General features: G+C 44.0%; 1 protein-coding gene across 1 annotated transcript in view; it reads left to right on the plus strand.

The window, feature by feature from the left end:
- Positions 1-1,574: 1,574 nt before the first annotated feature.
- Positions 1,575-13,015, plus strand: part of KLHL2 (kelch like family member 2) — a 101,842-nt gene continuing 90,401 nt past the window's right edge. The window contains exon 1 of the mRNA XM_036112121.2: positions 1,575-1,850. Within this exon, the coding sequence (XP_035968014.1) occupies positions 1,825-1,850 (26 nt within the window). The 5' untranslated portion in view covers positions 1,575-1,824. The remainder of the gene's footprint in view (positions 1,851-13,015) is intronic.

Here is a 13,015-nt window from a genome sequence, read left to right on the forward strand (position 1 = left end):
AGAAGCAGGCTTCCCGCGGAGCAGGGACCCCAATGCGGGGCTCGATCCCAGGACCCTGGGATCATGACCTGAGCCGAAGGCAGACGCTTAACGACTGAGCCACCCAAGCACCCCTATTATGGACCTTTAAAAACATACACATATACATAAATGATGACCATCCTCATGCACCCATCATTCAGCATCAAAAATTAGCATTTTGTCCATCTTTTTTCTACTATTCCCTACCCCCCCCTTTTTTTGGTGGAGTATTTTAAAACAAATACCAGCAAAGGCGTCCTTTTAATTATCAGATTAATCTGCTCACAACTTTACAGTTGTGTCTCTTCTTGGTAAAAGCCAAATCTTTAATGATGGCCTACAAGGCCTTTGTGACCTGTCAGTACTCCCCACACAACACCTCCTCGGACTGTCTCCTGTCCTCACTCTGCTTCAGCTACAGCAGAGGTTCTCAAACCTTAGCGCGCATCAGCATCATCTGGAAGCCTTGTTACAGGACAGACTCCTAGGCTCCACCCCCAGAGTTTCTGGTTCAGTAGATGTGAAGTGGGCCTCCTGAATTCGCATTTCTAACCAACTGCCCGATGCTACTGTTGTCCAGCGGGCATATTTGGACGATCACCTGCTACATTGTTCGCCTTCCTGTTCCTCAACAAGCCAGGCAAGATTTTGCATAGGAGTCTCTGCCTTACTCTTCCCTTGCCCTGAGCACTCTTTGCTTTCCTCAAGATTAATTTTATTCCATCTCTGTTTAAATGATATCATTTGAGGGGCCTTCTCTGGTTACTCCTAAAATAGCATCCCATTTCCTCACTCTGATTTTCTTCACAGCACGCATCCTTCGTTTGTTTCTTAGCCCGTCTAGATTGACAGCTCCATGATGGCTTTGCTCTCTTATCGTATCCCGTACCAAAACCTTGTCTAGTAGGTGCTCACTTCACTCGTCCAACGAATGGATCATACACTGGGAAGGGAGGCCCAGGTCCTTGCTTGGGACACTGGACAGGCAAATTCATTTCTTCTTGCCTCAGTTTCACCATTTGTGAAGGAAGTGGTTGGTTAATGCCTACCCTTCCCATCTCCCTGGGCACAGGCTCAAATCAAAAGAGAGCGATGTGAACACGCCCGCGAAGCAGAGCAGTAAGTGAATAGCGAGCGCCGATATGCTGTGTTTTCGGGTGCCCTTTCCCCGCACAGACAACACCCCCTCCCATTTTCTAGCTCCCCCCGCCCGGGTGACCCACAGCCCCAGCTGCGGGCGGCCGCCGCCCCCGTCCCGCCCCGCGGGCTCGCGTCTGGGCACGCCCGCCCCGCTCCCGGCTGGCGCCCGCCCGCCTCCACCACTAGCAGCAGCAACGGCAGCAGCAGTAGCAGCACCCTCCGCAGCGGCAGCACCCTCAGCAGCAGCAACAGCCGGAGCAGGAGGAAGGGGAGGCGCCGAGGGAGGGGTCCTCGGCCGCCGCGGGAGGCCGCATCGCCGTCCCGTCACGGCGTCGGCGCGGCCGGGGCCGAACCCGGAAGTCGCCGAGCCCGCGCGCCCGCCCGTCCCGCCGCCACCGCCACCGCCACCGCCACCGCCACCGCCACCGCCCCGCACTCCGGCGAGCGCGGGAGCCGCGCAGGCAGACGGAGCGCGCCCGGCCGAGCGGGCCATGGCCGCGGGGGCCGCCGCCGCAGGTGGTGGCGCGCGGTGAGGCGAGCGCGGCGCCCCCTCTGGGGCGGATGGAACGCGGCTCGGCGGGCGGGCAGTGCCGGCGTCCGCGGCTGGAATGGTGCTGGCGGCGGCGGTCGGTGCCTGCGTTCTGAAGCCCAAGAGGAGCCACAATGGAGACGCCGCCGCTACCTCCCGCGTGAGTGAGCCGGCGAGCGGGCGGGCTGTGCCGCTGCAGATAAGCGCGCCGCTGCGGCGCGTGTCGCCGGCCGCGGGTGCTGCTCGGGGACGGCCGCCGGGTGCCCGCCGGCGGAAGCCGCCGGGAGCCGCCGGGGAGCGGACGCCGGGGGGCCGCGGGAGGTGGGAGCTGCGGGGCGTGACGAGGCGCGGTTCCCGCAGTCCTGAGGCGGACGCGGACGGAAACTCAGCCTGGCCAGGCAGTGACTTAAAACCCTGTCCAGGATTTCCAGGGAAGGGTCTCCCCGGTCCCAGGCGAATAGAAGATTCGGGATGGGGCTGGGCTTGGGGACTCTGCCCGTCCTGTGTACGCCTCCCTGGAATGCATGGGTTGCTGGTGCCCAGCTTGCCAACCCCTTTCTGAGGGATGGAGATGTGCTGCACGGGAGTCCGTTGAAAAAAAGGAAACTGGAAAGTACCAGACACCGGTGTCTAAATGAATTGATCTTAGGTTGCTTGCTTCTCTGGATTTCTAGCAAAATTAATATCTGAGGAGCTTTTACATCACTCTAAATGAGCCACGGCTCTTCGGGGCATGTGACCTCTTTTACCTGGCACTGCAGAAAATTGTATCCAGAAACCAGAGCATCTTCTGTTTCCTTGGTACCCTGGGCAAATTAGTAGTGTAGCGACCTGCCAGGCACAGGTGTCTTTTTCCTTGGTACCCAGATACATTCAAGATACCTGCAACGAAACTACTTTCCAGAAATAGTAACAGTTGAACAATTATTGTGGAAGATATCGAAGATTTGCATTATTCAGTACAATATTATTTTTTTGAAAGTATTTAGTAAAAGTGGACTATAAATCCCCAGGAGTTTTGAAAATTTCAGTTTTGGTTTGCCTTCCTTAGGTTAACCTTTGTGAAGGAACAAGAGCCCTTTGAATCTGACTTTTCAAACCAAAGCAGACCTCATTCTGAGAACGGTGTACCTTTTCATGAGATCTTATTCATGGAGTCTTAGCGTTTTTCACTTAGATTTGGCCAGTTTCACTCCATGGCAGTTGTACCGCACCAGCCTCTTGTGGATATGTGGCAGAATTCCAGCCAAAATATGGATATTTGGCTTGGGCTGAATAATTTTTTGATGTTGAGTCCTTTTAGGAGAGCTAATAGGATCCTAGAACTAGAATTTCTAAAAGTGCCTTACAGAATTTTTAGCTTGAGTGGAACGGGTCATGGGGATCTAAGGAGTAAGATTGATGAATTGACCCTCCTGGGCTGGTAGAAGCAGGGGCTCAGTTGCTTCCTGATCACTGTGGTTTTGAGGGCTTTGTTTTCTGGTCATGTTCTTCAGCAGCTTTGGGAAAGCTCCTGAACCCCTAGGAAACATGATGGTGGACTGTTAGCATCAGTAGCGTGAATACAGCACCAGCACATGGGTTCTGTCCAGGCTGAGTCAATTAAGGCAGGAAACGTTACCTGTGTATAGACAGCACATAATACATAGAATATACCGTGTCGGCATGTTATCTGTAGTAAATCTGCCCCCTTTATATCCCTTTTCTGCAGTCCCATTTTACTTTTGGAGCAGAGGGAACTACAGGAAAGAACGGGGGCTCTCAGAAATGCAGGTGAAAAAAGGGTGTGGACGATCTGGAGGGAGGGAGTAGAGGCATAGAAAATGATTTAAATAGACATAATTGAAAATGAAAATGAAATACGTGTGCATGCAAATATTGATAAACAAAATCTAGGACAGATCAATTAATCATAATTTTGGTATCTAGCACAATTCTTTGGTATTGAGACTCCATCAGTAATGCTGGAACAATGGCAGGCTGAGAGGTGATGGAAAGCTAGGAATACCAGCAGGGAAGAAAGAACTGTTAAAACTTCTTTTAATCATGGGTGGCTAAAGTTGGTGAGATTTCTTCATTGTTCACGTTCACTTAATAATAAATACAAATAGGGTTTATTTTCATTTGGTCTATGTAGGATTAACCCTCAGTTCAGAGTTTGTTAGAATCAGAAATAGTTTTCCTTCTGACCCCTTGGCCTGTTTGCCTTCACTCCCATTAGCTTACTTTTCCCTTCCACACTAAATCAGGGGTGCTGTGTTTGAGAATTGCAAGGCAGTATCTTTTTGGGAAGGAGCTTTATTGGGCCTCACTGGGCTAGAGCTTGGTGGATGGAGGCAGTGGAAGTTATTGGGAGGGCTCAGTCTTTCATAAGGTTAGATTTTTAGCCTGAGCTTTAAGGCAAGGCAAGATGTTTGATGTGGGCTTAATATGCCTTGGGTGATGTGGTTGGAAGCAGGGATTCAGATCCTCTTTGGGCAAATGTCTGTTTGTTAATTCATTAATTCTGCAAATATTTGAATGCCTGTCTCTGCCTGGCACTGTGTAGGAGCTTATACTCGTGCTTCTTTTCTAACAGCCAGTTTCACGTTGTTTTCAAATCCCACCTTGCTGCCCTTTAGCCTGTTAGCATATTGTCTTGGAGGGGCAGAGGGTCCCTAATTCCTTTGGGATAGGCTTGTTGAAATTAGGTTTTGATCTCTTGTACTCTTTCCACTCTTTGCCTCCAAGTTCTCCTCATCCTTTTGATTTTCGTATTGTCATTGGGCGTCATATCTCTGCTTATTGTTTTTGCATCCTATATGTGGCATTTAGATTCTCCTGCATTTTGGAGTCTGGGTGATAGGAAGATGATGGGACATTTGCCTCTGATAGAACCTGAAGGTGTGTGACTAAAAACTAGATGTAGGGTAGTAAAGGAAATTCAGGTGGTAAACTGAGATGTGCAGCCCTGACCTTAGGAACTTTTCACAGATTCTAGCTTTTATACTTATTTTTGCAAAGGATTTTCATAATTATTAAGTTGAGGGAACACCAAGGTATAGGATGGAGTGCATTCCTTTGACCACCCCTCACTGAAGAGTTTCTTAGCCCTCATTTTCTTACTGGCTCCTCTTTCACAAGTTGGCTTTCTCCTTACAAGCCTTACGTTTTTGTTTTTCCTTCACAAAACTAAGCAAACGTGCCTCAGATACAACCATATCTTGGACCAGTGTTTCCACGTCACTACCATATCTTGGCATCGGAGTTGTTCAGGCGTAGGCAGACCAAACCTCTTGTTGACCATGTTCTAGGGATTTAGACAGCAGAAGATGGGTTGAATTAGAACAGAGGTTTTCAGAATTTTGGGTTTCACTGACCTGTGAAGTTAAAAGAAAAAACTGAGGTCCAACACAGAATTGCTAAGTTTTTTGTTTTGCCTAGCAGAAAAAAAAATTGATAAAATAATTATCAACTCTCACCATCTTTTGGTAAGAGAAAGGACATTTTAGTGTCCCTTTCCAAATACAAAGAAGGACATTATCTCAGACTAAAGGATAGTCCTTAAATTGAATTAATTTAGTTTTATGAAAACTTACTACATTTTCCTTATTTTGTCACAGACCAGTAAAAAGTTCACGGAAGCCTGACATTTGTGATCCACTGGACCAGATGACCTTTAATATTTTCTACTTTTTAGATTCAATTACTGTGAATTTGGAACCTTGACAGAGGTTACCCCAATATTCATTGGTTTGTCTTTTATAGCACATTGAAATGTTTTCTTGTTTTTGTTTAACTAGACATGAATGTAAATTGGGCATCTGTCAGATCATAGGTGAATCTCCTCAGTGACAAAGATGTTTAAAATATTTAGGAGCAATAATGGCTGACAAGGTAATGTTGAGAGAAGACATGGATCAATGTGTGTTGAAGGAAGTGTTATATAAGGAAAATTCTGAGGTGTATTTGGGAACTTGAGAAGTGGATTCTGGAAATAGGTAACATTTCTGCAGTGGTCTAATTTTTCTGATGCTGGGAAATCGCTCGTCCCCATCCCATTAAATAGCCCCAAACCTTGTTTCTGATCTATATTTCCTAATGCGCACAGTAGACATTCAATAAATATTAGTAAGTGTGCTTTCATGAACGTTACTGTAAATTTACTCACCTGTGGCTGTTATGGAACTGCATCAGGAATGTTTATGAAAACAACTGAACTTCTTTTTTTTTTTTTTTTTTAAGATTTTATTTATTTATTTGAGACAGAGAGAATGAGAGAGAGAGAGCACATGAGAGGGGGAAGGGTCAGAGGGAGAAGCAGACTCCCCGCTGAGCAGGGAGCCCGATGCGGGACTCGATCCAGGGACTCCAGGATCATGACCTGAGCGGAAGGCAGTCGCTTAACCAACTGAGCCACCCAGGCGCCCAAAACAACTGAACTTCTTAAGATCAGATGGAAAATTCTTTCGAGGTGATACAGAGAATGAAAATTGCTTTTCAGATGCTCTTCCTTAGAATTCTTCCAAATTCCAAATGTATTTACTGTTTATAATAAGGGAGTTCAGGTTTTTCATTCATACTTACTGGGTGCTTACTATGACCAGGCTTTGGGGATATCTCAGAAAACAAAGTCCTTTTCCTCGAGGTTGAAACTGATAGTGAACAAATATATAATACAATTACTGTAGTGCATGGGTCAATATATTTTGTGTGTTAAGTGCTTTACTGTTTTACATTTCAGACTATTGGCCTTTGCTGAAGTATTTTTTTGACGAGTTCTTTTAACTGATCCTGCCTTGAAAAATAAGCTCTTGCTTTCCATGACACTACTTTTTCTTGGTTTCCTCCTGTAGTTTTTAGGTTGCTAAATGTGATTTACTTTATCTCATTTAATCTTGTCAACACCCTTAAGGTCTCTATTGTCTTTTTTCAGATGGTAAATTACTTTTCATAGGTTATCAAGTAGAGGAGAAGGTGGGACTCGATCACTTTTTTCCGGTTTTACAGGGCTTCTCTTCTGTTACTGTTGGCGGTGGCAGTTCCTCACGAATGCAGGTCTTGGCCAGTTCTTTTTAATCAACTATTAATCACTAAGTTGTGGCTCCATCTATATCTTAAGCCTGGGCTCTAGATCGGTGCTTCGGCCTTGAACTTTCAGCTTCTTACAGAACGTCTACTCTTATGTCTCAGATTCAACATGCCTAAAACTGAGTTCTCAAACTGACTTCCCTTTATAACATCTGCACTTATTCAGTGCAGTAATCATTCTTCTGGTCCGAGATACCCAAAGCCTTGGAATGGTCTCTGATTTCTCTCTCTCTCCTCATCTTCCACATCTTACCAGCTTCCAGGAACTGTAGAGTCCTGGTTTCAAGTGTCCATTCTGACCACTACCATTCTGATGAACAGATTTTATCCCTTGATACCTGCATTTTTTTCTCCTACCTTTTCTCCTATTAACCTCCATGTGTTCTTTCCTCACCTTTCAGTCCACCTACTGTTTTGACCCCAACAACATCTTAGAGTCACATCAAATGACTTACCAAACCAGTTATCTCAACCAGATGATCAGAACCCTCTCTCATTTTGGCCTAATCTTATAGTACGTTCAAAATTATTATTTGCTTTTGACCTCCTAAAGTCAGCTCTGCCTTATCACAAGGCAGGAGTCTCCAGCCTTTTCCTATCCCGTCCCCAGTTAAAACAACTTGGAATTCTTCCAAGGCCCATGTGGAACCCTGTCTTCCTTCACACAGTTTCCCTGTTTACCCCAATTCGTTCCAGCTGCTCTTTGCAATCCTACAGTGTCAGTATAACCCATCATCTTGCACTTGTGTCCTGACTTGTGCCATTCCCTAGTGGTTTCAGATGCGCCTCCCCAGTTAGATGCTAAGTGGAGAAGTTTCCTGCATCCAGCGTCCTGTGTATCCCTCACTCTGCTTAATGTTAGGGCATGCAGTCGGCATGTAGGCAGTGCTTACCTACTTGATTTATTAACAGCGGTGGTTGTCTGGACTATTGCTAACAATTTTTGATTGAATGTTGCAATTAAAAATGAGGAAGGCCAGTAAAATCCATAAAAATCTATCTCTATATTCAGGTTAGCTTCTAACCTCAGCATTTTTCTTCTTAACTCTGTATGTACTTTCATACAGTATTTAGTGCTTGTACAGCTCCCTGAGGCAAGTAGGTGAGGTGTTATTATCTTTGACTTTCCTATTGCATTTCATATTAGACATATTTGTGGAATAAGAAAACCTTATTTTATAAGTAAACAGTCTGAAGCCCAGAGAGGCCAAAGTGACTATACCCAAGGTCACTTGGTTAGTATTTGGCGTAGGCAGAACGACAATTCAGGTCTTCCAGCTGATTCTGGTCCTCTTCTAGTGCCTTTTCATTCAAGTGCTGGAAAATGTAGCTAGTCAACTGAATTGTCCAATCAAATTGCAGCCCTCTCTTACTAGCCAAGTGCTGGTAATCCTAGGAGAAGTGGTGAAAGAAAGTCCAGAAATATGAGTTGATAAAAGACATGGAAGTGTTTGAAATGGATCATCAACCTCCTTCTCCCGATTTTAGCACATCATAGATATCCTGCTCTGACAGTGTTTTGTTAACCGTTTATAATGTATTCTTTAAAATAAGATTGATCTTGCATAAGACATACTTTTACCCTGGTCCCTTTCCTGGTAATAGTCACTGCCAGGGACAAAAAGTGCCTGATTGTGCTCTGTTTGTCATGTAGGTGGGAGGGAAAGAGGGAGAGAGAGCTGAGTTGAACTGAAGCAGAGCTTTTTACAGCTCTATTGTTCTACTATCAGAGAACAATTATATTCCAGCTTCCATCAACCTCTCCACTTCAGACGTCCCAACCACCTCCTCCTGCCAGTGCTTCCCCACACTCTGAACATAAAGCCACACAACTAAATTCTAGGGGGAGAAGAGGGGACGTATGTGATCTCTCCCTCCGTGCTCCAGTAGGTTCAGTGTTCTGCTTTCTTTGCTAATCCATTTTAGTAAAATTGGGCCTTTCCAGCTTTTCCAGCTCAGAGAAATCTGAAACATAACTTTTGGCAATATATGTACTATACTGATGTATTCAGGGATATTACCTTTTATTCTGTCTATAAAAGGTTATACCTTTTATAACCATGCAAAGTTATTACGATATCGTTGACTATATTCCCTAGGCTGTACTTCTCATCGTCGTGACTTATTTTATAACTGGAAGTTTGTACCTCCTAATCCCCTTCACCTGTTTTGCCCACCCCCCAAACCTTCTCCTCTCTAGCAACCACTAGGTTGTTCTCTATATGTATGAGTCTGTGTCTCTTTTGTTGTTTGTTTGTTTAGATTCCACATGTAAGTGAAATCATGTGGTATTTGTCTTTGACCTTTTTCACTTACCATACTACTCTTTAGGTTCATCCATGTCGTTGCAAATGGCAAGATTTCAGTGGCAATATTATGATGTATGTTCTCTGACTAGATGGCAGGGTTTTTTTTCTTTGTTTTTTTGTGTTTGTCTCACAGATGCTTCCTATTCAGTTCCTAAAGGTCTTCATACTGAAGGTATAATCCAAATTCTTAAATGTCAGTAGGGTAGATGTTAACATTTTTTTTTAAGGTACATTTATTTGGTAATATGGCTGTATGTTTGTAAATTCTAGTTAGTCTGCTGGCTCTGTACCTAATAAATGTTTAAATTCCAAACACTTGAAGGGAATTTGCAGAGAAGGTCTCTTTGTCTTTAGCTAATTGCAAAAACTGAAACCACAACTCTGCCACAAACCAAAACATGTTTCCAGTGGAGAAAGCCCTCTATTTTTACAACCTGTGAGTACTGTAGTGGTTATTTGGGTGAGATGAAGGATGTGAGAGTATTTTGTTGGGAAACTGTAGAGTGACATAACAAATACTAGTTAAAATATTAGTTATGGTTGAATCTCTACTTGTGATATCTTGGCTTTGTGAATGGGAGCAATGTTAGTATGATAATCAGCTTCTGAATGCAAGTTTAGCTAGGAAGACAGCAGAGGAAGTAGGAGAGATGTTATAAGGTAATGGAGAAACTTTAGAGCAGTACAGCATGGATGGTGACTTTGAAAACAACAGCTGCTGACGTGAACTTGGCAGAAGTTTGTGAGTAATGGTGGGTGACTCATTGCAAGCAAGGGAGTCTTGCAGCTTTTGAGGTGAACAGGCAGAGGGGAGAGCAGAGATGGTGGCCACCCAGGGGCTAAGTATTTGTGTCCTGAATGTGAAAATGTCTGGTGCCCTGTTAAATTTTGCAGCTGCATCATTCACATGAATTATAGCATTGCTTCTACCAGAAAACCCTAAAAACATGAACAACCCATATTTTCTAAAGTGTTTGTTCTCAATCTGAGTTGATTGTCCCAGGGTGGGAGGTAAGTGGGTGGGACATATTACATCACCTTTTTTTTTTTTTTTTTAAATTTTAAATTATACAGACCTGCCTTTCACCCCTACTCCTGGAGATGCTGTCACTCTGATATACCTAGTCCTATAAAAGGGGCTTGCCTGAATCTTCATGTGAAAAGGGATGGTTGTATGCAGTTTGAAAAAATTGCTTGGGTCATGCTGGTCCTGTCCCCCACCAATGGGAATCACTATTCCAGAGCAAATACTCTATATCTGAAGAAACTATACCTCATTTCTAAGATGACCTCAGAACCAACCTCCACTTGGTTATGGATCTTGAGTCTTTGAGGGAGACAGCCCTATTAGAGTCTTTATTTTCTTCTTCTCTGAGAATTCATTTACTGCCAGTAGTGTGTTTTGGGGCAGAGTTAGAGTTACCTAGTTACCTAGTCTGAGAAGCCTACTTTGCCTGCAGCTGGAAATTTGCAGAAGAGTCAGTCACTGAGAAAGGCTTCAGGATTACCTATTATAAAGTGTAGCCATGTATTGGGATCCAAACCCTTGGAAACCTCAACTACTTTAGAGTATGTTTTGATAACAATAGGCTATTGGACAATTTTAAGACTGGTTACAGAGTATAGAGTTGGGGAAAGATTTAAAAATGAAAGAACCTTGGAAAAGTATCTCCTCCGGATAATTTAAAGAAGACAGTTCTCAGAATAAGAAGCTTCTCTGGAAAAGGCTAACTCCCTGCTTTAGAAGGGAAGTAGGGAGAAGGTATAACTACACTTCACTGGTATAACTTAAGGGTAAACCTTCACCTCCCACTTACCTGCTTCCTAGTATATGTTCATTTTCTACATCTGTAGTTTTAGGCATGATGTGTCATTTTGTTACTCAGTTCTGCTTCTGAATGAGAGACTAACACAAAACCACATAGGAAGTGGAAAATTATGGAAAGGACTTTAGTGTTAAAATGTAGCCCTGTGCAGCAGGGTGCTGTATTTCTAAGTAGCTCTCAGTACAGAGAACACTTAAAAAAAATTCAATGTTATTTCTTACTTATTCCTTTAAGCCTTTGAATAAAGTCTTTTCTTTGTAGAGTTTTTGGAGTACATCAGGAAAAGCAGGAGCTGAAAATAGCTTTAAGAATGCCCCAATATAGATATTGATTATTGTATGGTAGCTGTCTTAAAGTTAATTCTCTAATGCAGGAAGTTTTAATTAATAATTTCTTAAGCAAATATAAACACTCTTGACTCTTATATAATGATATTCTTTCTAGGGCTGATTTGCTTTTGCTTCCATTCTGAGCATTGAAAAGCCTTCTAATAGTTTTGTCAATCCTCAATATTATATTTCCCCTTTGTTGTAAACTCTTAAGTTATTAAACTAGAAGCAGATGTAAATCTTAACTTCCTATACATGTCGACAGTAAGTGTTATATGGTCAGAAAGTTTGCATAGGTTGCATATATCTACATAATTTCATTTTTCCTACTATTTTCTTTATGAAAGGATGGTGGGAAATAGCATTATGAGAATATGTCTTATACTATAAAATGTTTCCCAGTCTCCTCGGCCAGATCTGAATGTTCTTTCATCTTTGGTTCCTAGACTTACTAGCTCTTTTTCTCAGGCCAGGTGTAACTCGTCCCTCTCTCCACATACACACACACACATACACACACACACACAGAGGCCACGGGTAGTAGAGTGCACCATCCTGTTCTCCCACTCCAGCTGTGGGCTCACCCACTAGAGGCAGTATCTTGTACTAATTTATTTGTAAGGCCCCTTTAAAAACTCTCAAGGGATGGGGAAACAGGACTTATATCCACATCTAGTGTGCAAACCCTGGAAGAATCAGATGCCTCAACTCGTGTTGATTCCTGGGGCTCCGAGGAATGAGCAAGGATAGCATCTATGGTTGATTATGGAGGTTACATTAATGTTTGAGTGCCTGGGTTTCACTGCTTCATGTACCTTCTATGGAATCAATGATCTCCACATTTCTATCCAGCTAAAATTTTCTCTCCAGCTCTAGACTCTAATATGCCAATTTGATATCTTCACTTGGATGTCTGATGTCTTAAAAGCAACATGTACGAAGACGAAGCTCTTGATCTCCCTACCCCCAAACTGGTTCCACCTGTTTGTTTCCACCTGCAGCCTCCCCCATCTCAATTAATAGCGACTCTATTCTTCCAGTTGCTCAAACCAAAAAAACTGGAATCATTCCGATTTTCTTTGATGTGCCACATGCATTCTGTCAACAAATCTTGTTGGCACTACCTTTAAAATATACCCAGAGCCCAGTCGCTTCTCATCACTGCTCCTACCTCCACTGCTGCTGCCATGCTCGGAGCCCCTCTTACCCCCTACTGCATTACTCTCCTAAATAGCTAACCCTCCTTCATCTTTGCCCACGTTGACTGTTCTCAACCAGCAGCCAAAGTGATCCTTTGAAAACGTAAGTTGGATTGTGTCACTCTTCTGCAATGCCTCCCTATTGCCTTCAGGATAAAAGCCTTCCAGCATCTACAGCCCTTCATGATCTGCCTTCCCCTCTGCCCCTCTGTCCCCCTGCCCCAGCCCTGGTCTCACAGTTCCCGGAATACACGAGGCTCGTACAGGCCTTTGCTCTAGCTCTTCATCCTTCTGGACATTCTCTTACTCCTAGTCCTGCTTCAAATCTCACTTCTTTTTTTTTTTTTTTTTTTTTTTTTAAGATTTATTTATTTGAGAGAGCGAGAATGAGAGAGAGAGTACATGAGGGGGGGAGGATTAGAGGGAGAAGCAGGCTCCTCGCTGAGCAGGGAGCCCGATGTGGGACTCGATCCAGGGACTCCAGGATCATGACCTGAGCCGAAGGCAGTCGCTTAACCAACTGAGCCACCCAGGCGCCCCTCAAATCTCACTTCTCAGTTGGGCTATTGATGATCTGATGACTGTATTGACT

This window comes from Halichoerus grypus, chromosome 3, assembly GCF_964656455.1.
Source record: "Halichoerus grypus chromosome 3, mHalGry1.hap1.1, whole genome shotgun sequence".
NCBI classification, from domain to species: Eukaryota; Metazoa; Chordata; class Mammalia; order Carnivora; family Phocidae; genus Halichoerus; species Halichoerus grypus.